At 41.4% G+C, this 26,086-nt stretch overlaps 1 protein-coding gene and 1 long non-coding RNA gene across 2 annotated transcripts; both read right to left on the reverse strand.

Annotated features, from left to right (window-relative positions):
* Nucleotides 1-924: 924 nt before the first annotated feature.
* On the reverse strand, nt 925-16,680 carry SLC17A3 (solute carrier family 17 member 3; the record flags this gene model as incomplete). Its single annotated transcript, XM_082729480.1, has 12 exons — nt 925-1,118; nt 1,207-1,343; nt 2,172-2,262; nt 2,552-2,699; nt 2,790-2,919; nt 3,217-3,378; nt 3,481-3,605; nt 5,462-5,548; nt 10,299-10,386; nt 10,472-10,705; nt 10,907-11,118; nt 16,599-16,680. 11 exons carry the CDS (start codon nt 16,678-16,680, stop codon nt 1,209-1,211), a joined length of 1,494 nt encoding a protein of 497 aa, XP_082585606.1. The 3' UTR covers nt 925-1,118; nt 1,207-1,208.
* A 1,161-nt stretch (nt 16,681-17,841) lies between these two features.
* On the reverse strand, nt 17,842-24,154 carry LOC309864981. Its single transcript, XR_014311888.1, has 3 exons — nt 24,057-24,154; nt 23,308-23,667; nt 17,842-17,912 (listed from the first exon to the last, which is right to left on the reverse strand). It is a non-coding gene; the product is annotated as an uncharacterized lncRNA (long non-coding RNA).
* Between the last annotated feature and the right edge of the window lie 1,932 nt (nt 24,155-26,086).

The raw sequence follows: 26,086 nt of genomic DNA on the forward strand, positions 1-26,086 counted from the left end.
TAGTCTGGAGAATAGTGACTGTGCCCAGTTTACTTTCGTGTCCCAATTCCTAGATTCTAGATGAGAGCAAGACTTCAGTCATAGTCTTTTAGTGTATACAGATTTGACCTCTGTTTACTTGCCCTGGTTTTTCATTCAGAACCATGCCTATCCCATCACCTCAACATGAAATAACCTCATGGCTCTACTGTCTCTGAGGTGAATATCGCCGCAGGAAGCAACCAAGGAAACAGCCCTGGATCCCCGTACATGCTCTGACCAGTTGACACCTACACATTCCCATTTTACAAAAATACTGCTCCTTCTCCTGTTGGGAGCATTATAGATGATTCAACCACTGAAGCCGTTGGAGCCCAGAAGGAAAATACAGCAGACTCACAGTAGTGCATTTGAAGACATCGTTAAAAGAGACAACTTACACAGGACTGAGAATGTGGCACAGGCCAAGAAAGTCCTGACAGGGAGGAGAGAAACCACCAGAATGTGTGGATGGACCAGCCAGTGGCTGTGAACTGCAGGGGAAGAATCAGCCACCTGCCGATCCCACAGGGAGGGACTTTAGGGTTAGACACCCCCTGTCCTCACTCTTCAGCCTCCACTGAAAATCCAGCAGGATCCAGGGGACAAGGCAGTGTGGATGGAAACCGTGCAGGTCAGCCTCCTGGGGCCTAAATGGGATGAAGAGTGGATCATACAAAGGGAGGGGTATGTGGCCAATGTCTAGTCCAACAAATATAAATGAACATTAGCTTTTACAAATAGGAAAAATCATCATCCAACTGAGGTTACCACCCTGGATGAAGAGCTTCCAAACATTGTTTCCTGTTTTGAGATCCAGAAACTGTGAGTCTGGCCTGTGGGCTCTGATCTAGCAGTTCCTCCTAATCCACTGGTAATTCAATGAGGACGACAACTTCGTACTTGGCTGTTACTTTATTGGAATTTTCATTCTTCTTACATTTTTCTCAGAAAGAAAGCTTAATAACATAAAGAACTGATCTCAGATTTGAAAAAAACCAGACAAAAGAAATTCTTTCTGTTGATATTTTTAACACCAAAGTCTTCTCATTTGTGCAGGAAGGTGTCCAGTAACTTTCCATCATAGCAAGGTAGGATAACTAAGGAAATCAAATTAAAGGACATCAAATTAAAGATTTAAATAGTGCTTCTGTGGTTAAATTCACAGGCAAAATCACTATCCTTTACCTTCATAAACGAGTGAGTTTCCTCTCTTTAGCCCAGTCTTGGATAACTGCTTCTCCAAATATAAGGTAGGTGATCAGTCCTGATAGGTTAATGGCAGATAACAACAAGAAGACATTTCTCCACCCAAATTCAGGGTCCTGAGGACACAAAAGCTCAAGTAAATATTACCCCCTTTCATCCTTTTCTCTGTGAGGCTGTATTAATAGTTTGCTAGTGGGTTTCCATGCAGAAATTCATTCCCTGCAAGCAGCTTGGTAGTTGGGTAGAAATAATATGTTCAAAGTAGATTTGGAATAGTTTTAATAAATGGAATTTAGGGACCTTTACGATTAGCTTACCAAACTGCATTTGTCACAGTTTAGCGAGGTGCCATGTTTTCTCTTTTGTACAAATCATGACATCAAACACGCTGAGTGTTTTTTTCTTGCTTTGCAATGTCATGGTGGCAACATTGCAGGCTTGGGGCTAGACATGTCTAAAAAGGAAGAACTCTGATTCTATATCGTCTTAGTGGAAAGACTTATTCTGTCAGATTTTCAGCTTAATCATCAGGAAGTGGGGGTAATAACATACCATCCTCATAATTAATCCATAATTAAATGAGATTCCTTCATATGATATTCCTATAATGATGCCTGCATGTGTCCCACACTCCACCACATCTGTTTTAAATCATCCCTCTGCTTGGGGATGGTTGTGCAAGTGAAAATTCCAGAATGTTGCAGAAGACATGGTAAGTTGCCTCTATGCACGCAATCATCATCTCCGGACACCTCTATGGCTGTGTGGTTTCTGGTATTAAAGACTGAAGGAAATTGTTCTACATTTTTCTTTGCCAGGTTGATCTTCATGACAAAGGGGACCTGCAATTTATTGTGTTTTCTAAAATGAGAATAGCGTCTTTATGCCACTACCTCTAGATCTAGATGGCAGAGCATCTGAAGAATCTGTGACAGGAAAACTACCTGATCGAGGAGAAATCCATTGACAGTTGGTGTCAGGATTGCTGCTATGAATATGAATCCCCTTGTGGCTCCCGTAAGAAAACTGGAATGTCTGTGGATGACAGGAATGTTCCAGGCTAGATCCAGAGGTGCTCCACAGTGTCCTTCAGCCCTGCTCTTCAAAGTATATCAAAAAGGACTTGCACTGCCTATGTTCAATGAGAGGAACTGAGACAAATAAAAAAATACCCCTCCCCCCACGTACCTCAAAAAATGGCCAGAGGATCAACTGCGGTCCTTGCCTATGATTTATTATTTCTCAAAGTTTGGGGCTCCCAGAAAGCTTTGGGCTACATTTTTTTCAGAATACATGAATATAAGAGTGGAGATTACCCTCCTACCTTGGAGCAATATCTAAGACATTGATATAGATCCCTGAGTGACAGAAGGAGCTCAGTCCACACGAGAGGATCAAGAAGGTCATTGTCGTGATGTAGCTGGGGGTGATGTAGGGCAGAACCACAAGGAGCACTGAAGATGGGAAATTTCCTAGGGAATGTGGAACAAATTAAACAATGAGATACATCTTTGGCTGTTGGATGCTTTGCGAATCACCTGACCTTCAAACCCTGTTCTTACCTAGAAATGTGGCAGCTTTCCTCACAGTAACGAGCCTAAAATTCTTGGTCAGGAGGAAATCTGCCAGCTGGCCTCCTAGTATACCAGTGACCCAGGTGACAAGAAAGGGAAGGGCAGACAGGAACCCATTCTGAAGGGGAAAAAAATGAGTAAACCATCATAACAGGGACAGTGAGCCCACACCTTTTGTCCTTTTGTTGATAAACTACTGATCATTGTACTGACAGTCCTGAGATCTCATGGTCTGAAGAAAGTCAGTAGCCTCTTCTATCATGTCCTTAGAAGAGCTACCAGCATTAGTGTTAAATCTTAGATGATTTTGTGGTAGGGGTAAAGGAAAAACTTTTCTGGAAGGAATGAGTTGTGAAGACAAAATGATTGGTGGGTCATGCACACTGGAGAAAGGCATGGAAGAAAAGGCACTCACATCTCTCATGTTAATGTTGAACACAGAGTTGATGTAAGTTGGTGTGTAGACCAGCAGTGTAATCATTAGCCACTGATGGCCGAAGCCGCAGACACATATGGACCAAAGTGGTAGCGATCTGAGCATGGCCTTGATGGGAAGAGGCTGCTTACAAGGGCTGACCTGAACACAAATGTACTGATTAGAACAGTGAGATCTGCACCTCAAGCTCCCCGAGAAATCCAGAGGCTGACACAGCTCTCTGGAGATGCTTGGACTCCTTACATGTATCTGGTTGGCCAAGGACGATATGATATATTCTCTTTCTGTGATGTTTATCCATGGGTGAGAGATGGGGTCATCATAAACCAGAACAAACCAGAGAAGGCAGTAGACACAGCCGATGCCTCCTGCAAGCAGAGGGTAAATTTGGGAACTGAGCCTGATTTTGCTTTCTGTGTGAATTTCTTTTCTGTCAGGACATTCAAGTCCTGGGAAAAGCCCTCGCTTATAATATCCCCTGTCCATTTCTCAAAAAAACCCCTCACATGAATAGCAAAGCTTTCTAGAAACCTCTTTAAAAAAAAAAATACATTTCTTGATTTGTGTGAATGGAAATCACAGACCCTAGGGATGGCGGAAAACTTGGCAATTCAACCTTTTTAATATTACCAAAAGAAAACTATTTCTTTTAACACTTTTAAGAAATTCTCCAGTGCTCTGTAGACACCAGCTTTGGCTCAGTTTGACACTAACATCTGATACAGACCCCATAGGGTGAGGGCTCAGTCTTGTAAGACTGCCCCCCCTCCTTCAGAGGCCAGTCACAAGCAGGGGGTCCCCATATCACCCACATTTCTGACTTGACTACACAGGTGGAGGTTCCTACAATTCCCATCTCGGTTTTGATAATTAATTGGAACAAAGTCAGCTCACAAGAGTCAGGAAAACATTTACTTGTGCTTACCAGTTTGTTATAAAGGATATCATACAGGAGAGAGACGGACAGCCAGATGTAGAAATACACGGGGCAAGGTCTTTCATGCTCAGAGAAGAGGCGTAGTATGGGAGAACAGAAGGAGTCTTGGAAGAAGTAATGGGTGATAAGTTGCTTAAGTCAATAAAAACTCCAAACTCACAGACCCAAGAAGGTCCGTGGGCCTCAAGGACAGGAAACATGAAGAAAATGACACACTGTTCTGTCCTGATGTTCTCATTCACTATTACTTCATTTCTCAGGTGGTCCATTCTGGATGATTTATACTGCTAATTTTAGGTACCTTAATCTGTCTTTAACTCCATCCATATAGTATAGTTTTCATCTCCAGAAGTTAGATTTGGGTCTTTTAAAAAAGATTTTTTCCCTGTCTCCACTTAACTTCCAAACAAATAGACTTAGGTTATAGCAGAGTTATAATAACTATTTTAATGCCCTTGCTGGCTAATTCTTAACATTTGTGTCCATTCTAGGTTGGTTTTCACTTATTTATTATGATTATGATTATGATTATTATTATTCCAGATTGTGTTACTGTGTTTTCCTGCCATTTTTTCCCCCCATATGTGGTGATCAATGATTGGAAGCAGACCTTATGAATAACAAGTAGTTGGGTGCTAAATATTTTTGAGCTTTTGTCTGGGATGCAGTTAAATTACATAGAAACAGTTTGATCTTTCAGGTCTTGTGTCCTTATTTGTCAGATGGACCCCCACAGCACTTCCTCTGGAGCGAAGGATTCCGCATTACCAAGGAAGTCAATGGGGAGAGTTCTGCCCAATGACCTCTGACCTCTAAGTGTTTCCAGCCTGTCCTGCGGTCAGAGACACTATCTCTGATTCTCTGTAAATCCTGGATACTATTCTTTAATCTTTTCCAGTGATTTTCCCCCACTCTGGGCTCAGATGATGTCTTCACACACGTGTCCTGATGAGTGTCCCACTGCGGATCGAGTTGGTGGGGAGGAACCCTACAGAGAACCGGGTTTCCTGTTCCCTCTTTTCTGCCTCACACTCTCTTCTCTCCAAGCTTTTAGCATTGTCTCCTCGATTCTGTTTCTGCGGAGTTCCCTTGTCCTGCGCCCTGCCTGAGACCTCACCTCTCACAGGTCGCTGTGCCTCCCTCCCTGCACCCTGCTGGTGTTCAGTGCTTTCTCTCCATAGGAAGCTTGCCTCCCCCCCGGGGGTACACAACACCCAGTAGTGGCTGCACGTCTTTCTTTCCTCTCTCACGAACCACCTCTCTGGGGCTGGGGAGATAGTAGCTTACCAAAGATATAGAAGGCAAAAGGCCACCCAAGGTTTTGGCAGATCATGCCACCCAGGAGGATGGTGGTGAAGCTTCCCAATATCATTCCTGCAAAGAGAGAGCAAGCTGCCAGGCTCCGGACTGCCATTAGAAAGACACCGGCAGAATGATGGGTGTTACCAGCATCACCAACCGTAATGAGGCAGGCATGCTGGAATACGTGAACTTCAGATGTATCCCCCCACATGTTCTCCATTTTTCTGACAGTTCCCTAATAACATGACAGATGACAGGTATGCTTCTTCCTTCTGTGCTATTTTAATTTTTACCTACACAAGTCGTGTGATGTATGCTTATTGTAAGAGTAAATTACCACAAAGAACCAAAGTTCCCCTCGTGTGCCCCCAAACCCATTCCCATTCTGGTCTCTAATGTTAACTAGTCCCCATTATGTGGTGTAGAGTTGCATGCCTTTCTTCTCTGCAGACATCTCTAATGTATACTGACTCACACACCTACCTCTCTGTAAAGGCACGTGTGCCCCATGCAGGCAGAAAGCTCAATTTGTCTGTGAAGGGGCCAGTAGCATTGTTTTAATTTCCCTGACCTCACAGAGTATTCTCATACATAGTAGGGCACACTTCCTTTTTACAACTTTTTTGAAACTAAGGTGTTCTTTCTGAATGTAAGTATAATTTATTTTGGTAGAACAGGCTGTCATCAGTGGCCTTGCCTGACCACTTGTGCATTTTTCATTTTGATGGGTATTGTCAAAGTATCTTACAAAAAGGTTGTACCAAACTAAATGGTCAAAAATATTGGTTTTTTTCCCCCCTCATATCCTTGAGAACATTGAACATCTTCAACATTTCAGTACCTTTTCTACCATGAAGTCCACCGAATCTTAATGTTCCCCTTGAACCCTCTGCCTTTACTCCAGTTACAATAGGGGACAAGTTCCTGCAGCCAACCAAGACCAGATCCCTCTGGACCCCTGGACCACGTCTCCTCCAGTCTTGCCCAGGCCCAGGCCGCTCAGAGAGGAGGCACCCTCAAATCTGTACCCTCACTTAATTCCTTGGCTCTCTGTTCCCACCCATCCACATATGCAAATTTATCTTCCTTCATACAGCCAGGACTCAAAACCAGACAAAACTTTCCACCTCTTCAGAACTCCTTCCATGTGCTTTGACAGTTTTCTGCTCCTTTTGTGCTTGCAGTCCCTGTCCTTCCACCCTTGTCAAGGCCTTTCAGGACCTCTGGCTTGCTAAGTCCACCATCGTTTTCTCTAGACCAGCAGCACATCGTTCCATGGACCCGTCACCTCAGACTGAATGTTGCCCAAGGGCCCCTGGGAGGCTTCCCAGTCCCCGCTACCTCTCCTTCTCCTCTGTCTGGGGCCCAGAGATTGGAGGATCATGGGACTATTTCCTTGGGTTTCTTCTCTGGGTGATCACATTCAACCCAGGTCTTCAAATACCATCTGTATCTTCTTTTTTTTAATAGAAACTTTTTTTAAAAAATGTATTTGACAGAGATCACAAGTAGGCAGAGAGGCAGACAGGGTGGTGGGGGGAGTAGGTTCCCCACTTAGCAGAGAGCCAGATGATGTGGGGCTCGATCCAGGACCCTGGGATTATGACCTGAGCCGAAGGCAGAGGCTTTAACCCACTGAGCCACCCAGGCGCCCTACCATCTGCATCCTGAGAGATTTTAGTATGCCTTGTTCTCTGCCGTATTTCTGCCGAGTCCATTCGATCTCCACTCATAGTTCATAGCTAGCACTTGATTTATATGTATTGTAAATTAATGCTTAAATCTATCACCTGTTTATGCAATTTGTACCCCATGTGTATGTGTGTGTGTATGTGTATGTGTATATGTATACCTCAAGGGTATGTTTGTCTTTTTTGACTTTTATTAAAGTTATAGCATCCTGGCTATTCTCTTTAGAACATTGCAAAGTGTATCTTAAGTGTGTCATTACCCCATTTTTCCATTTTCTGTTTCACTGTGAGTTTTAGAGGAGTTTAACTGGACAAGAGAGCACCCCATTTATCCTGTGAGCCCATCTGTACCGTGACCACTGGGATAGCTTGCCAGGGTAGTGCACTTGGGGCTAAAATTGCATCAAGGTGATTTTCCACCACAATAGACATGCTTTGTTCATCCAGCATTTGTGTTTCTAACACTTAGCCATGTTGCTGTGTGCAGTTGCAGTGTTGTGTTTTCCCCCATTTTTATCGCTGTATGTTGTTGCCTCATCTTCAAACTAAGTGTGTGTGTGTGTGTGTGTGTTTCTGTCACCTCAGATATGAACTGCCAGTTCTGTTTTATCTGTTTTATCTTTTTTCTGTAAGTGGTTAGAAAGTTTCCTGCTTATAGATGTGCCTCTGTGGTTCCCTGGAGAGGAAGATAGAGTATGTACTGTCCTAGAGCCTGGCAGTACCTGGGCCCTTCTACTTTGGGGTGTTTTCTGGGACGTCTTCCTTCAGCCTCACAGGATGAGTCATCCTGTTGACCAGGACAGCCTGCTGAAATCCCTAGAATCACCAGAAATGGCCATTTCTATAAGAACTATTGAGTTCTTACAGGCTTAGCCCACTCCACCTGCCGGTTCCTCCAATGGCTTCCCATTGGCCCCTCGGACGGCCTTGGCTTTGTGTTCTCTGAACCAAAAAAGGTTTCTAGAGGCCAGTGAAGACTACTTTTTGGAGACACTAAAGTATTCCCCTAATACCAAAACCAAGGAAGCCTCTGGAACTTGCAGACTTGTGGATTCCTGAGATTTCTATGCAGTCAGTCATCCTATTCCAGTAGCTCTATGCCTATGTAACAGGAAATGAGAGAGAATGGGGCTGTCTTCCTTCCAAAATTTTAAACCTTTCCTGCATGCTTTCCATCTTCTGATTCTTGTATTGTATTCTGGGATAATCTTTCAACTTACTTGTCCAATTTGCTAATTTGATGTTCATCTCCCTTCATTTAGGTATTCAGACCATTCATTGCAGTTAAAAATACTAACAATTATATTATTTTATCAACAACTATTTTACAGCAATCTATTTTCTAAGTTATTTTCTCACATTTTTAGTTGAAGTATAGTTGATGTATGTTAGTTTCAGGTGTACAATATAGTGATTTGACAAAGTCACACATTGCAAAGTCACACCATACAATAGTAATATTATTGACTCTATGCCCTACGTTGAACTTTCCATTCCCATGGTTAATTATTTTATAACTGGAAGTTTGTATCTCTTAATCCCCTTCACACCTATTTGACTGATCCCCCCCACTCCCCCACCCTCCCACTTCTGGCAACCACTAGTCTATTCCCTTTATTTATGAGTCTGTCTGTCTTTCCTCTTGTTACTGTTATTTGTTTGTTTGGTTTTTTACATTCTACATATAAGGGAAATCATATGGTCATTGTCTTTGTCTGACTTGTATCACTTAGCATAATAAAGCTTTGGGTCCATCCATATTGCTGCAAATGGCAAGATTTCATTATTTTTTTATGACTAAATAATATTCCATGATGTCTATACCGCATCCTCTCCAGCCATCCATCTATTGATGGACGCATGGATTACTTCCTTATCTTTTGCTGTTGTAAAGATTGCTGCAAGATATGAGGGCAAATATCTTTTGTACGAGCATTTTTCATTTTCCTCAGGTAAATACCCAGAAGGGGACTAACTGGGTTGTATGGGATCTTTATTTTTAGTTTTTTCAGGAATCCCCATACTGTTTTCCACAGTTGCTGCACCAATTTACATTCCCATTAATAGGGCAGAAGGATTCTCTTTTCTCCACATTTTTTCCAGTGCCTTTTTGTTACTAGCCATTTGGACAGTTTTTTTTTTTCTTTTTAAATAAATGTTATTATACATATTTCCTGGGATCTCTCCCATGTTATTTGTTAATCATGTAAAATTTTCTTTTAATTTATCCTTCATTTGGATTCATTCTTACAGTTTTTGAGTTTGGTGTTTCTCTTTTGTGTTCTTGGTTTCTTTCATGTGTTTGAGGATTGGGGGCGGAGGTTAAACTCAGAAGCTCCATTAGTCAGTTGTGATAACTGATGTGAATTTCCTTTGCCCAAATTGGTGGACTATTCCCCTATCAGTGAATACTGAATACAAGCTCTGGTGATTGAAAATATAAAGGGCTCTATGGGGTATGAAGTCAGTCAGGCTGTGTGTGTTTGTATGTAGTTGGGGCAGGGGGGGCTTGTTTTCTGGGATGAAGAGTCCCTGGCTCTCTTGGTATCCATTAGTTAGCTTTTCTTACCCATCACCTACTTCACCAATTTTATGTTTGTTAGCTCTATTCTTCCCATTTTTTATTCTTCCCCAATATTATGTAGACTTCTTTCTTCAGAATATTCCTTTCAGATACACTGCCTAAGCAAATCACAATCAGAAAGCAGTTCTCAGTAAGCTAAGAGAAATTCCAAAGAAGATTAAGTTGGATGCATACTTTATACATAGAATTCTAAAATAGACTCCGATATATCAGAATTTTAGCTATAAAAATGAAATCATGCAAGTTCAAGAAAAAACACAGGTGGATGCTTTTATCTAGAAGCCATAGAAGGAAAGAATGATCAATTTACACAAAAATATGTTTCTTTCAGAATAGGAAAAATCATTATCAGCAAAATCATGTTACAAATGACAATTTGGGGAAAAAACAACTGAAAGTCCTGTCACAAAGGATCCATCTCCCTAATTTATAAATACCTGGTCAACACTGAGGAGAAGACAAAGAAACATTCAATAGAAAAATTGTCAAGTAACCCAGGGTGCAGATGTTTCATGGTAATGTACTCATTTCAGTTCTATGTTTTTATCTGATAAACTGATGGAGCAGAGTCGACTTCGTTCATGTGGAGGACCCCATTTCTCCCACAGCGCGTGCTGACCCCCTAATACCGATCCCTGAAATTAACATAGTTAGAGCTCTTGATGTGTGGTGCCATGTGGAAACTCCCATCCAGCTCATAGTTGCAAAGTGTCTGGATACCTGGCCTATGCTCTGTCCAATTCGAGTTGCAATGAAGGAAACTAGTCCCAGCTCGGCCGCCAGAGGGGCGAACATAGTGAAAAGTGAGGTTGCAAACAAAGAAACACCAACCACTCTCTTTGTTCCTACTCTTCCAGCAAGGTATCCACTGAGAAACGGCATCGGTATCAGGCCATAGCTGAGAGAACTAAAGATGATGCCCTGAATTTGAGGGCTCCAGTTGTACACAGGGACCTTAAAGAGACAAGAGACCGCTTCGGTGAGCTATTTGCAGGAAGGTGCTATCATAACTACAAAAACCTTGTTAGATCTTTCACTTGCTTTCACATCACTATTTCCCCCAATACAACTTTTTAACATAGAAGCCCCCAAAATAAGCATACAAACAGATGAGCAGCAAGAACAAGCGCACAGCTTCAATCTTGCTTTGCTTACCCCTGCAGGGAGACTGTCTGGGGCGTTATTTGGGTCACCAAATGAGTCACCAGGCAGCCCCTCGGTAGAGTCATTAAACTGGAACCGATGGTCCGTGCTGTTGACCATGGCTACTATGGTGATGTTTAGGACAGTACACTGTGCCACCATTATGAAGTTGCACATGTGCATGGTAAAGGCTATCCCATAGCGAGTGGAGCACAAGCTTAGACCTAGAACGATTATAATGTGACGTTAGGGCTTTTCTCATTAAGCCATCATTTGTTTCTCACAAGTTGTAATACAGAAAAATACCACAGGCCATGCCTTGATGGTTTAAATGGCGCTCTGCTGGCTTTAGGAAAGGAAGATACAAAAGGAGGAAATCACTGAGTTCAACCAAAGGTGTTTTTATTTATTTTTATTTAAAAAAAATTTTTTTTAATTTGAGAGAGAGAAATTGAGCATGAGTCAGGGGTGGGGCAGAGAAGAAGATTCTCCACTGAGCAGGGAGCCTGATGTTGGACTCATTTCCTGGACTCTGGGACCATGACCTGAGCTGAAGGCAGGTCCCCCAAAGGTGTGTTTATACTACAGGTGTGTAGACACTGACTTGCTTTGAGGCATCTCTCCTTCCCATAATTCTGTCTCTCCCATTCCTGGGTTATTATATCCTATTGTTGATTAAAATCCTCAGAAGTAGGGCGCCTGGGTGGCTCAGTGGGTTAAGCCGCTGCCTTTGGCTCAGGTCATGATCTCAGGGTCCTGGGATCGAGTCCCGCATCGCGCTCTCTGCTCAGCAGGGAGCCTGCTTCCTCCTCTCTCTCTCCCTGCCTGCCTCTCTGCCTACTTGTGATCTCTCTCTGTCAAATAAATAAATAAAATCTTAAAAAAAAAATAAAATAAAGTCCTCAGAAGTAAATACATATATAGTAAAGTGTACATTTTATATGCATATAAATAAAAATATGTATATGTACATATTTACATTCTGTAATTTAAATAAACTATGTTATATATATTTTGTGTACTACATTATAAATTAGGTATATATAAAACACAATTTTTTAAACTCTGAAGCAGTTGTTTCTTGGTGTAGATGATGATTCTTATTATTCCTTATGTCTTCAGGCGTTGAGGACAAGCTTTCAGTTAAAGTTTAAAATTAAGAGGTGCCTGTGTGGCTCAGTCAGTTAAGTGTCCCACTCTTGATTTTGGCTCAGGTCATGATCTTGGGGTTGTGAGGTCAGGCTCCACACTCAGTGGGGAACCTGCTTGAGATTCTCTCTCTCCCTCTCCCTCTGCTCACTCTCTTCCCCCCGCTTTCTCTCAAATAAGTAAATAAGTAAAAAAGATTCTCTTTTTCCTCTTCCTCTCCCACCCCATTCCTGTGCTCTCACTCTCTCTAAAAAAATAAAATCAAGTTTGAAATTAAACCCCTAAAAATGTCTTCTCAGGCAAATTCACAACCACAAACTATGGAAAAAATATAGCAAAAAAAAAAAAAAAAGGTAGAAAAAGAAATGAGCACAACATTCAAATCTGGTTTTGCATTTCTAGGAAAGACAGCTACTGCTGGGAAGAAGCTATTGCAATAATGCAGAAGACAAGTGAAGAACGTTGGACGGGGGTCATAGCAGTAGAAGAGCAAAAAGGTAATCAGATCCCAGATCAATCCCCAGCATGAGTCACACTAAATCAAGGTTTCAGTTTTATAGACTGGTGGGGGAAGGGCACTGGAGAGGTTCTTGTTCTAAGAACTAGAAGCCTGGTTCACTGAGGAAGGAAGTTCTGTGGCAAGAGCAGGTTTGTGGGGAGTGGGGATGATCAAGAGCTTATTGTTAGACCCACAGAGATCCCTCTTAGGGACCTAAGGGAAGGTGTCTAGAATGTTGTTGGATACACAACTTTAGAGTTTAGAAGAGATATAGGGGCTGAGGTATAAGACTGGACACTCATAACCTATACATAATACTTGAAGCCATGGTATTCGGGAAAAGAAAACACAGAGGGAGGAGAACCAATGACTAACTCTGGGCACGTCTGATATTTACAGAGGCCAAATACGTGGGTACAACCAGTGAAAGGGAATGGTCAGAGGGTTTGGAAGAAAACCAGGAGAGTGTGGTGTCCTGGAAGCCAAGGGGAAAAGGGTTTCTGGGAGAAGGAAGTCAGCTGTGTCAGATGGTCCGGATAGCTCATGTAACGTAATAACTGAGGATCAATTCACTTAATCCTTACACAATCCTTTGAGGAAGCTACTGCTACTATCCCCATTTTACTGATGTACCTATGCTTCACATAGGTATAGAGAGACCAGCTAATGGTGTAAGTCAGGTGTCTATGCTCTTAAACATTGTGTCACAAGTATATGATGGCTTTTCTTTTGTCCTAGATGACACCATGAGAATACATTTGCTATAAACCAAGTGCACCCATCTGTGGGTGAATCATATGGCTATATGGTGTACAATAGAAGGTCGACACCCTGTGTCTTCAAAAAGTCCTCATAACTTCAAGGAAGGAGTCACCTTGAGATAACAAAAGAGCCTTCCTCAAAAAGCCATGCTGTTTTCTCTTTAAATGTAGCAGAAGCCTTTGTAGTGAAGGTGGGGGCAGAATTTTGATAAGCGAGAAGCTCAAATATAATACTTTTTAAAAAAAAATAGTTATTTATTTATTTATTTGACAAACAGAGATCACAAGTAGACAGAGAGGCAGGCAGAGAGAGAGAGAGAGAGAGAGAGAAGCAGGCTCCCTGCTGAGCAGAGAGCCCGATGCGGGACTCTATCCCAGGACCCAGAGATCATGACCTGAGCCGAAGGCAGTGGCTTAACCCACTGAGCCACCCAGGCGCCCAAATATAATACTTTTATAAGGGTTTTCTTTCCTGATTCAGGGCCAAGTAGTGACCTCTATGTCAATCAAATCAACTACTAATTCATGAGTTCTTGGGGGTCTCTGATTTCTCCAAGTTGCCCAGGAGTCCTAAAGACAAAGACTACTGAAAAGTAGTACCAGTGAACCAATAGGCTAATGGCTCATGAATGAGGGCATTAAACATCTGCCGTATTAGATTACTGAAAGACTAAATACATGCTAGCTGGGTAGTAAGTATTTCTTGCTATTATATGTGTCCTTAAGGATGGTTTCTGTTCTGTGTCCATTCTGAATGAATAGTTCTGGCCATGTCCACCTAATAGGTTGGTGCCAGTGTCATGCTGACTGTGAAATATTTTTAAGGATTGCCCTTTTAAGGATTACCTGAGAATGTATGAGTTTGTGTGTCTGTGTGTGAGAGAGAGAGTGTGTGCAAATTAATACATATCTTGGAGTTATGGTACTTAACCACTAGAAGTCATGGACTTTTGAAACTGGAATCTTATGTCAAAGAATTCAGTACTATAATCACAGTCGAGAAGACTTGTTTTTTAACTTAATGTGACAGACAGATCCTAAGGTGACTCCAGTATTGCTCATCTCATGGTGTTCATGGATTTGTGTAATCCCCTCCACCTGAACGGTGGCAAGACCTATGAGTTGCTTCCAGCCAGCGTAAGTGAGGGGATGCCCTCTCATGATTACATTATATAAGACTCCATCTTAGCAGACTGAAGCTAGAGCCTTTCCTCATGGGCTTGATAAAGTAAACAGAAAGATGGTGAAGCCCATATGGTAAGGAACTATGGACTTTCCCTAGGACAAGAGAGCAACCTCTAGCCAAAACCCGGCCCAAACCAGGGCCTTCAGCTGTATAGCTGTAAGGAGATGAATTCTCCTAACAACCTGAATGAGCTTGGAAGTGGGACCTTCCCCAGTCTAGCCTCCAGTTGAGAAGGCACCCTGGCCAACTCCTTGATTGCAGCCTTGTGAGATGCAGAGAACAACCAACTAAACCATGGCGTGTCTTAAACTCTGACCCACAGATTATATAACATAATAAATGTGCATCATTTTAGACCAGTAAGTTTGTGGTAATATGTATATGTAGGAATAGAAAATGAATACAGTAGGCAAAAAATAATAAAGGTGAGTTATATATATATTAATAGACTATACAAGAGGCTTTTTTTTATTTTTTTAGACGGGATGGCAAGCATTGAGAGACATTTGCATTAGGCTGCAATGAAATTTTCATTAAGTAAAATCAGACATAAATAAGCAGAAAAATCTAAGGAACAATAGAAAAACATGCAAAGAAATCATACAGTGAGTAAAGGACATTGTGGCAATTGATGGAGGAGATCTAATTTATATAATAAGTGATTCTGAGATAACTGGTGAACTATATGGAGAAATGGAGTTGGAACAATATCTTGTAAATCAACATAAAGTCTATATATAATACAGTCGCAGTGCATTTTGTCAAATTAGAGATGCCATTGATTTTGAGATGTGTCATCTTTTGTTCCACTAAAAATCAATTGATCAACGAATCAAAGAAATCAAATGTAACAGATTCTAAACTGAATGTCTGAGTTCCCCTTCCCAGCTCATTTCACCCAGGCTGTTTCTCAGCTCAGTGGACAGAAATCCCAACCTTGCAGATACTTTGCAATTATCCTTGATTTCTTTGTTTCACATGTTAGATCCTATTTATCTGGAACATACTGTTGTCTTTACACTGAAAATGTGTATAGACTCAAACCCCTTCTCACCAGGGCCATTGTTATCTTTTGGTTTGGAGCTGCTTCCAGTGGGTTCTAGCTACCAAGATCTCTTGCTTAGATTTCTGCAATAGCCTTTAGCTTGATTTCCTGCCCCCAATTAATCTTCAATACAGCAATTGGAGTGTTCTAGTCATACCATAAATTAGATCACCCCCTCTTCCACTCAAAATCTTCAATGTGGCTTCACTTTTATTCAGATGAAAAACTAAGGTCTCTGTAGTGGCCAATGGAAATGAAATATTTATGCCCTTTGCCTCAAAATTTTATATTTCTTAGGAATAAACACTGAGGAAATAATAATTCTAACTGTAGACATGGGTTATGTTAAAGGATGCATATATATATATATATATAAAATACAGACATTTTATATATGTATAAAACATATATGTAAAATAGCTAAGTAGCAAAACAAAACTCTGTAACTTAAATATCCAACCACAAGATTTTTTAGGTAAATAATGCTTTATCTATTGGATATATTAGAATAATAATATGCATCCTTTAAGAAGAATGATTTAGTATTATAAAGCAATATGGAAAGGTGTGTATGGTCAAACTAAAATGTTCTGACTTTACCTAATTAAGCAATGCAATTATATTTACAATATTATTATGCAATGACAAGCAGAATATATGATGTTAGGTGTATACAAATTTGGTAGCAATTGTCAAAAAAAGGTAAATGCATATGGACCAAGATTAGAAGATAATTATCAAAAATAAAAGACTTGTTTTTTATTGTATTTATTTATTTATTTTATATTTTTGGTGGGCAACAAAAGCAAGGTTTAGTGAGCAATAGCAAAGTGATAGTACAAAGCTCCCGAGGAGGGAGAGGACCTGAGGGGGTTGCCCAAAAGGCTTGTTTTTTGAGTACAGTGGTATTTATTTCCTTCATATATTTGAAAAATATGCATTAATATTGTCTGATTTTAAACAAGAATTAAATGACTTACAAGGTGGTATAATTTGTATTATGACACTGCCCATAAAGAACCCACCACAGAATCCTAAAACCAAGCGGTCACAGCTGCATTTACCTTTCTTGCGAATGGGCTTCTCATCCACTCGCCTATCTTGGGAGCACTTCCTCTTCCCCACTGTGGCACTCCACTCTGCCATTGTGTTCTTTCCCCCTGGTGTTTTTCACCTGTCAGGGTAATATGCAGGTGTCAGCCAAGAGAAAGAGACTCTTTTGAAACATTTAAGCAGTGGGCAACAAGCAAACCAAAGCTTGGCCATTCCATCAGGTTCGGATATAGGGAGGGTCACTATTCCTTCTTGGCTCACAACAACAGATGCACCGCACTTAAGGTGTGGAACTGTCCATTACAAGGATCTAGAGTGCTTGCTGGGTGCCAGTTTAAGAGTGCTGGCTTTGGAGCTAGGCATTGCCAAGTTCAAATCCAGGCTCATGATTTACGCAATGTGCCAAATGATACCAGGAGCAAATTTGTATATATTGAGATTCTTGACTATTATTATTAATAATAACCAGCCCCACAACCACCGCTGCACTGGCATCAAGGATGAGAAGAGTTCCGTAGACTGCTCATGTCTGGCACCCAGCAAGTGGTTGGCACATGGTTTATTGTCATCGTTGTTGAACCACCACACATGTGGGTCATCTCAGAGCTGTACTTTTCTGGAATGCTCTACCACACTGAGAACCTGGCTTCTAGTGTCCCTGATGATTCCCCTACTTCTTCTCCAGTTGACACACTGAGATTGTTGCTGTATGTATGTCGCCAATACTTGGGGACCATAAATATGGTGTGATATGATATGATAATATCATTTTAATCCCATATTATTTCTGGCCACAGATGATGAAGTGTCTACAAAGTTCTGAAATAACTAATATGGAGATTTTGACACTAGTATTGTTTGGGGTCCCTACAATTTGGACCATGACTGCCTCAAATGAACAAAGTTCTGTCGTAAACAGGATGTTTGGTTTAAGGTTATAAATATACTCTTATTTAATTAACAAGTAGTTGGGATTATGAAGTTGGTTTTAACTGGCCCATAGCAAGAAAAACTGAAACCATATATACTACCCAGCAGGGGAAAATGGAGATAAAACTGGATGATGAAAATGTCATTCTTTAGCAGTTGGGTCTGAGATAAAAAATACCACCATGTTTGAATATACCCCATTGTAGCCACCATGAATGGAGGCTTAAGACTCTGAGTCCTCTAAGCTTTTAATGTTGGATCATGTTCTTAGGTTTCCCTTCCTTAAACTCTTTGATGAGGGCCGTGTGACATCTCACAGTTGTCTCACCAAGAATTCAATAATTTCTGGATGGAGGGTGGTCAGCTTTTTTGTAGAAGCACCTGATGTGGATGTCCTAAAAAAAAAAAAAAATAGTGAGACAACCAAACAGGCATCCTCAGAAATGCTAATTTATATAGGGAAAAATTATATAAATAGACAAAGGCATGGCAGAGCTTGAATTGAGACAGGAAACCAAGAGAACCCAAGAGGTGATACAGCATAAGGAGTGGGATACTGGAGTCAGCTCGCATAGGCCGGCAAAAGCAGACAGTTACATTTTTAGGAATTTTGTAAGCTGGTTGTTGAAAACAGCCATTACCGGCAATTAAATTATATAAATTCAGAATTAAATAAATTATACTTTTAAAAGGGAAGAAATGTTTATAGCTCATGACTTTGTAATTATTTCACTGCAGTTTACTATCAGGTACACTCTTGGGATCATTCATGTTTCCTGCATCTATATGGTAGGAGAAAGATATAAAGCCATAATGCTGCTTATTTCTTCCTAAGTCTGAATTCAGTGATGTCATGTTAGTAGGTCAAAGTTGGCCATAATTGGAGATTTCACACCAAAAAAAAAAAACCCCACAAATGCTACACATTTGGACTTTATTTGTTGATTTCTTGTACTTAAGAAATTTATTGAATAATATTATATTAGAGCTAGACTCATTATTGATGAGTTTAGTGAGTGATTTTTTAAAATATTTTATTTATTTGTCAGAGAGAGAGAGAGAGAGCGCACAAGCAGCAGGAGTGGCAGGCAGAGGGAGAAGCAGACTCCTCGCTGAGCAAGGAGCCTGATGCAATACTCAATCCTAGGACCCTGGGATCATGACCTGGAGGCAGGTATCTAACCGACTGAGCCACTGAGGTTTCCGGGGAGTGATGTTTTTGCTTAACTAATTATTAATCAAAAATGTACTTGTGGCCTGATTTTGTGGCACTATGGCTGGGGAAAGAATTGTAAAAATTCAGAGTGAATTCTGTAAGAAATAGAAAATTACACCGAAGTTATAGATGTAACTGGAAAATAGGGTAAGTATTTTAACTTAAAACCTGTTATTTTAAAAATGATATAAAGATATTAGTGACAAATTTTATGTTACCCTCAAGTGGTATTATGATTTTGATTAACATGAACTTAAATTGGGCAATTTTGCAGATAGTAATGTAAAAGCAATCCCTTCAAACACAAAAAAAGCTAAACAGTGGAGAAAGGGGAACCCTCCTGCACTGTTGGTGGGAATGCAAGCTGGGGCAGCCACTCTGGAAAACAGTGTGGAGGTCCAGCAAGACGTTAAAAATAGAGCTACCCTACAACCCAGCAGTTGCACTATTGGGTATTTACCCTAAAGATACAAATGAAATGGTCCAAAGGGTACCTATACCCCAATGTTTATAGCAGCAATGTCCATAACAGCCAAACTATGGAGGGAGCTAAGATGACCTTCAGTAGTTGAGTGGGTAAAGAAAATGTGGCATATATATATATATATATATATATATATATATATATATATATATACACACACATACATACAGTGGAATATTAGCCATCAGAAAGGAGGAAATCTTACAATTTACATTGACGTAGATGGAACTGGAGGGTGTTATGCTGAGTGAAATAAGTCAATCAGAGAAAGACAGTTATCATATGGCTTCACTCATATGTGGAATATAAGAAAGAGCACAGAAGATCATAGGGGAAGGAAGAGAAAACAAAGTGGGAGGTCATGAGAGGGAGAAAAACCATGAGAGACTTTTAACTATAAGAAACAAACTGAGGGTTGTTGGAGGGGAGGTGGGTTGGGGGGATGGCGTAACTGGGTGATGGACATTAAGGAGGGCATGGGATGTGATGAGCAGTGGGTATTATATGCAACTGATGAATTACCAACACTACATGTACTATATGTTGGCTAATCAAATTTAAATTAAAAGACTAAAAAACAACTAAAAACTTTGGATTATTGTAATTCAGAATGCTAAAGCTGAGGATGGTTCCAGTTTGATGAATATAATTTGTATGAGAGAGAAAACATTCAACAGTAGATCATCTATGATATTTACTGACAACAAATATATTGAGAAGAATTGGCAGATTGAGATTCAATTTCATTTGTCAGATTGTGTCTGTGTTTCAACCTTAGGTTGCCTACAGGTACAGTGTTTAGCAAAAGCACATGAAAGTTTTACACCTTAAATACGTAAAATGTCTGTTTGTTAATTATACCTCAATAAACCTGAAAAAAGCACAGTATTCTAAGAGAATCAATTAACTATATAGAACTTAACAGTTCTATATAACAGTATTGTATATTTTATTATTATTCACAAACTGTGTGCCCCAGATTCTATCAGTAAGATTTATAATATACCCATCTGTGTTTGTGCATGCATTTTTCCTCCTGTGGAAAGCCAGTTGTGAAATATTCATCAACATACCACCAGGGTAAGGTAAGGAAACACATCTCCCCCTTGCGCCTCTCTACTTGGTGCAATCATTTATTGATGAACCTACCTTTTTTTACTTGGCCACCAGCATTTAGGCATTTTCCTAGAGGGTTTTCTATTACTTGACACTCCTATTTCAGGAATTCCCAAGAGGCAATTTATAGGGAAGTGGCCCCCTGCAGGAAGCAAAGGGCCAGTTTCCGTACGGAAGGAATAGATATGAAATCTGGTGCCTGTGATCCGTGCTCATTCCTGTTTTGTTTGTTGTTGTTGTTGTTGTTGTTGTTTTCTAGCATAAGATACTTGGTCCAAACTCCTTTACAAAAATGAATATATTGGGACATTCATTAGGCCCTCCAACTTTCCACAGAGGTGGTAGTTCTCACTGAAAAGTATAAGGAGGGATTCCATCCTACACAAGCACCATAATTAAATTCCAAGTGTTACTCAATTCCACTGACCCATGGCTCCTGTACTGGTTCTAGGAAACAAGGACCCTTATATGCACCAGTAGCTCGTTGGCATTTCCAGGGCTGTTGTGATCAGATCTGTGTAACATACTGTCCATCTTTTTGGTTTGTGAGCAATCAGGTTATTGCCTGCCTGGACAGGGTTCTCAGATGACTTGGATTTCCATGTCCTGCTATCTCCTTTAGGTGGCTTCTTTCAACTGTACTCAGCACAGTTTTCTGGGACACCGTAAGAATTGTGTGCTTATGTCTCATGAACTGAAGTGTGCCAGTGATGTTCTACCCAGCCAAACTTTGAACATGACTATTTCATCAACAAGCAAAAACACAGAGCAATTCCAGTGTGATCTAGAGATTGAGGTTACTTTATTCTCTGCTTTGATGCCTGGACCACCTAGCAGCTGACCTCTTAAGATGGAGAGTGATTTCCTGTCCTGGGGTTTGATGCTAAATTCCATGGGATGAAAATATTATGGGATGTCTATTCCTGGTTTACCACAACTTTGCCTGTTCTTGGAGGTGTGCCTCTGGGACCTTTCTATCATGGTGGGAGTGGGTTCTTGAACTCTCCAGTTTTGAGTCTGTTCATCCAGGTGGCAGCCCCAGTGAACCCTCTCTAGTCCATGGAGGACATTTGTCCATTTTCCAGTTAATTTCAAGACTTATACCCATGGAATAGAATCTCAGTATTTACCCATAGTGTGCTCAGAATATCAGCTTTCATAATGCAGAAACTTAAAGAATAACTTGACTAAAGTAATCTGAAGTACTTGTAGCCTTCTACTGTCTCTATACTAGAAAACTAGGACGTGCCTTGTCCTGGAAAGCTGAATGCTCAATGCTAGCAGATGGGACCATATCTATGGTCATTCTCCCAGGAGATTTTGTCAGCGGTTACTCACACAGCTAAGCAGGTGGCTGGGCATGGGTAGTAAATGGGAATCCATGTAAGGGAAAGTTCCGAGAGCATTTGACTGCCAAGGAAGCATGTAAGCAAGCATCACTCCAATAAAGCTTGGTGACCTCAAAAAGGTCTTGTGGAAGGATGCCCCAGCAGTGGGGTTGCAGCAGTAACACAGTTGCACCCTGGCTAGCCTTCAAGTCCTAGGGCTGTGCAAAAGAAACAATTTAATGTTGTCACACATATATTGTATATCAATATGTCATATATGTGTTTTGTGGGGCATATATGTTTTGTGTGTATATATGTACATGTATATATACATATATATGTATATATGAAAACATTTTAAAGATTTTATTTATTGAGAGAGAGAGAGAGAGGACTCATACACACTCATACACACGGGGGGACTCTGCTGAGAAGGGAGCCCAATGTGGGGCTCAATCCTAGGACCCTAGGATCATGACCTGAACCAAAGGCAGATGCCTGACCGACTGAGCCATTCAGGTGTCCCCATATGTAACCTTTTTCAATAGCAACCTTGATTTTCCACTACTGCCCAGAAAACTGCTGGTTCCTTGGGTCAGGGACTATATATGGCACCTTGAGATGTTTCTGCTTCAAAACAGCGTTCACAGGGAATCCCAGTGAAGGTCAGTTTCCTGCCCACCATTAGGGTTAAATGCTGTGGGTGTCCTGCTAACAGATCTCATTTATACCATCTGTGAGGTCACAAGTACCACCACAAACCTGTAGCTTCCGCATTCCTGCCTTGCAGGCTCTCCTGGATTAACTCCTCTCAACTGCCGTCAGCCTGCCCTCCATCTTCTGACCCTAGTGGCCCTCACTGCCCCATCGCTACATTTCCCTTCTATCCCTGCCGTCTCGGTTTGCTTAACTCTCCCTCATCTCCTCGCTTCATGACTCAGCGTTCCTCTAGATGCCATCTTGGACCAGAGTCTGTGTCAAAGTCCTGGACCCTACTTGACGTGGGAGGGAAATGAAGAGGGTGAACTTGATCGCAAAAGGCTGGAGTCCTTCAGCCCCCCAGGAATTGCCTGTTGCTGCAGTGAGCCTGTCCAGGAGAAAAGCCCAGTACAGACTTCTGGACGGCAGTGAATCTTGGCTTAAGGGATTTTTTTCTTATCTGAAATCTTTATTTGCAACCAACCTACAACTCTTCCTCTGTGTTCTGCCAGCTGTTGGTATAAGGAGCTCTGCTAGCTGCTCTATCCTAACTTCTAGCCATCAACCCTAGATGGATATGTTGACCCTCTCTGTCCAGGCCAGCCCGTCGGTAAATAAAAGAGCTGATATTTGTTGATGAGCCCCCGAATTTAATCCCTTAAATTCAGCTTTTAAGTACCTCACGAGAGTGCCTATTTCTTGGAAATGTCTTGCACAGACATTTTCCACATGTTTATGGATGATCAGGCATAAAACTTCAGCTCCCTGCTTATACCTCTCTCCCCCCTGCCTGGTTAGGAAAATAGGGGTTTTTCACATTTTCACTCACCTTTCAAAAAATTAATATGAGAAAACCTGGGACTCGGGCGGGATATCAAAACTGTCAGTTGTTACACAGAAAGAACCCGTAGAGAGTCTGCATATCAACACCAGGGTAAGTGACTTACCAACGTAGCATCTGAGGGGGGACTTCCACTGAGAACCTGCTCCTCCTTCATGCTCTGGCTCTGCACCTCCTGGCAGACGGGGGAGGATTCTTCGCTCCCCCAGGGCTGGGACTGCTAATCATTAACGAGATTCGTCAAACTAGAAATTGAAGGAACGGTGCTTCTGGTCTGGCAGCCTCTTCCTCAGAGGTGTGCTTTTAGAACCTGGAATCTAAGAGCCTCCCCGGCTCTGCCTTCTTCCTTACTGATGTGAGCGTCTTGAGTCTGTCTCCTCCAAACCCGAGGTGTGTCCTCTAGCTCAGACATCCTCATGAGGCCTTCGCTTTGCTTTGTGGTATCTTTAATGACTTCAGTTCTGTTCTGGAAAGGCAAAAGAAACAAAAGGATTATAATTAAATATCAAAGTTGAATATGTTTTTTCTTCTTCTTGAAATTTTGTTAATTTTTTTCTTGGAAATCTATGAGATATAACATTACATGTAAACTTGGATTTCGTACCTGCTTTCCCTGGTCCTCTGGTGTGCATACACACACACACACACACACGCACACACACCCCAAGAACAAAAACATTTCACATAAATTAGGTTGCTCCATATTCTTTGATTTAATACTATCTATAGATTCTCTCCTAAACTATATAAAATAACGCTTTCTTTATTTCCAAATTTGTACTCCTGCTATCATGCACTACGGACTTTTCTGTAACTCACTTTGGACAATAGACAGCATGAATTGGGAACACTCACATGGACACCATGGAGGCCAAGCCCTTCCAATTTCTTTTGCTTGACTTGTTTTCCTCTCTCCCCCCATGTGGTTGAAAACATCCTCACTGCTCTCCAGGCGTGTTTGTAGTTCTGCTCATCCTTATCTCAGAGATGAGGCAGCGCTTTAGATCGCCAGCTTTATGTAGATGGTTCCTTCCCAGCTCCCCACCTCCACCCCGCTCTTCTGTGCTTAGCGCGTGCACACCTTTCTCTGTGGAGAACATTCAGGTCGATCTCCAGTCTTGGAAAATTAAACCTGGTTCTGACTCCTGGGAGCCCTCCTTGCTTCAAGGCCTGCTTGTCACCTTGACTTTAAGTTCCTTCTTAGTTCATGGCCCCAGAGGAAGCCTCCTGTGATTTCCAGTCGGACTCTTTATACCTATTTTGAACTGTGTTGTGGGGGGAGTAAACCGCCTCACAGCTCCCTGGTAGAGGAGTGGGAGCCTGAGCTCAAGAATTCAGAAGGAGGAGCCCGGGTCTTAGGGATTCAGAGATACTATTTTCCAAGCATTCATTATAGGTCATTATCACACTTTTTTTTTCAGGTTAAATTTTTTTAGTCTTTGTAAGAGAAAAGAAAAACGGATTTGTCTATGTGCATTTTGGGACTTTAAGCACGACAGTCTCGGTTCATTACGCAGGGGGAGGGGATGTCAACTTCACTTTCCTATGTAAAAGATTTTTCCCTGAGTCATGTTGGAGGGACTCTGGACCCTGAGATAATGAGTAACAACGCCTGAATTCAAATATCACGTGAAATATCGCTAACCCCGAAACTGTACCCAAGTCAGAAAATGTGGTTTTGGTTTTTTTATTTAATTTTTAACTTCATTTTAAAATGCCCTTGGGTTGTTTGTTCTTCCATTCTATGAATTAGACTTGATAGAAACAGAATCATGTTGCTGTTGTGTGGGAAAAATCCAACTTGGCTAACATCTATAATTAATTTTTTTTTTACATTTAGTTTATGGATGCAATTTTTTTTTAAAGATTTTATTAATTTATTTGACAGACAGGGATCACAAGTAGGCAGAGAGGCAGGCAGAGAGAGAGAGAGAGGAGGAAGCAGGCTCTCTGCTGAGCAGAGAGTCTGATGCGGGGCTCGATCCCAGGACCCTGAGATCATGACCTAAGCCAAAGGCAGAGGCTTAACCCACTGAGCTACCCAGGCGGCCCATAATTAATTTTTTTTAACTTGAATATCAGTTGAAATATTTCCTTGATTTAGATGGTAATAGCCACCTTTGAAAAATGTATGTTCTCCTTTTGAAAAATGTTGTTTTTAAATTACTTTGTTTTTGTCATGTGAATTATTAGAGAAGATGAAGGGCAAGTTTCTCCTTTGATAGGGTCCAAATTATCCTGAGTTGTTTTCCTGAGACTGTAAACAACTGTTGTTAATAATCAGTGGGATGACAATGCGACATGATGCGGGCTGTGATTCTGGGTACTATGACAGAGGATTCCAGTGCACCATCCTATCATGAGTGTAGGAAGCCTGTTGCAACCAGTCTAGGAGGCCGGGAGGGGCCTCTGCAGAGGACAGACACCTCCCGTGCACACTCAGTGACTCAGGAAATGCAAAAGCAGCTGTCAAGCAAACACATCAGATGAGTTTAAATCCTGAAACAAGACTTTCCTAAATAGTCATGGTTATTCTCTGGAGCTTGGCTGCTTTTGCAAACATAATTAAAAAAAAAAAAGGTTTTATTTAGTTATTCGAGAGAGAGAGAAAGCACACATGAGCAAGGGGTGGGGGCAGAGGGAGGGAAAGAAGCAGACTCCCTGCTGAGCAAGGAGCCCGATGCGGGACTCGATCCCAGGACCCTGAGATCATGACCTGAGCCCAAGGCAGCTGCTTCACCGACTGAACCACCCAAGTGCCCCTCAAGCATACTTGAAACCATGAATGCTGCATTGTTACGACTGCTTAGAACCTTACATTTTCATCATGGTTCTGGCAAATCCTTTTTTCTGCCAGTCAAACTCCTGTCTAGGCTCACTGTCCC

Source organism: Mustela nivalis (genome assembly GCF_964662115.1).
Source record: "Mustela nivalis genome assembly, chromosome: 5".
Taxonomy (NCBI): domain Eukaryota; kingdom Metazoa; phylum Chordata; class Mammalia; order Carnivora; family Mustelidae; genus Mustela; species Mustela nivalis.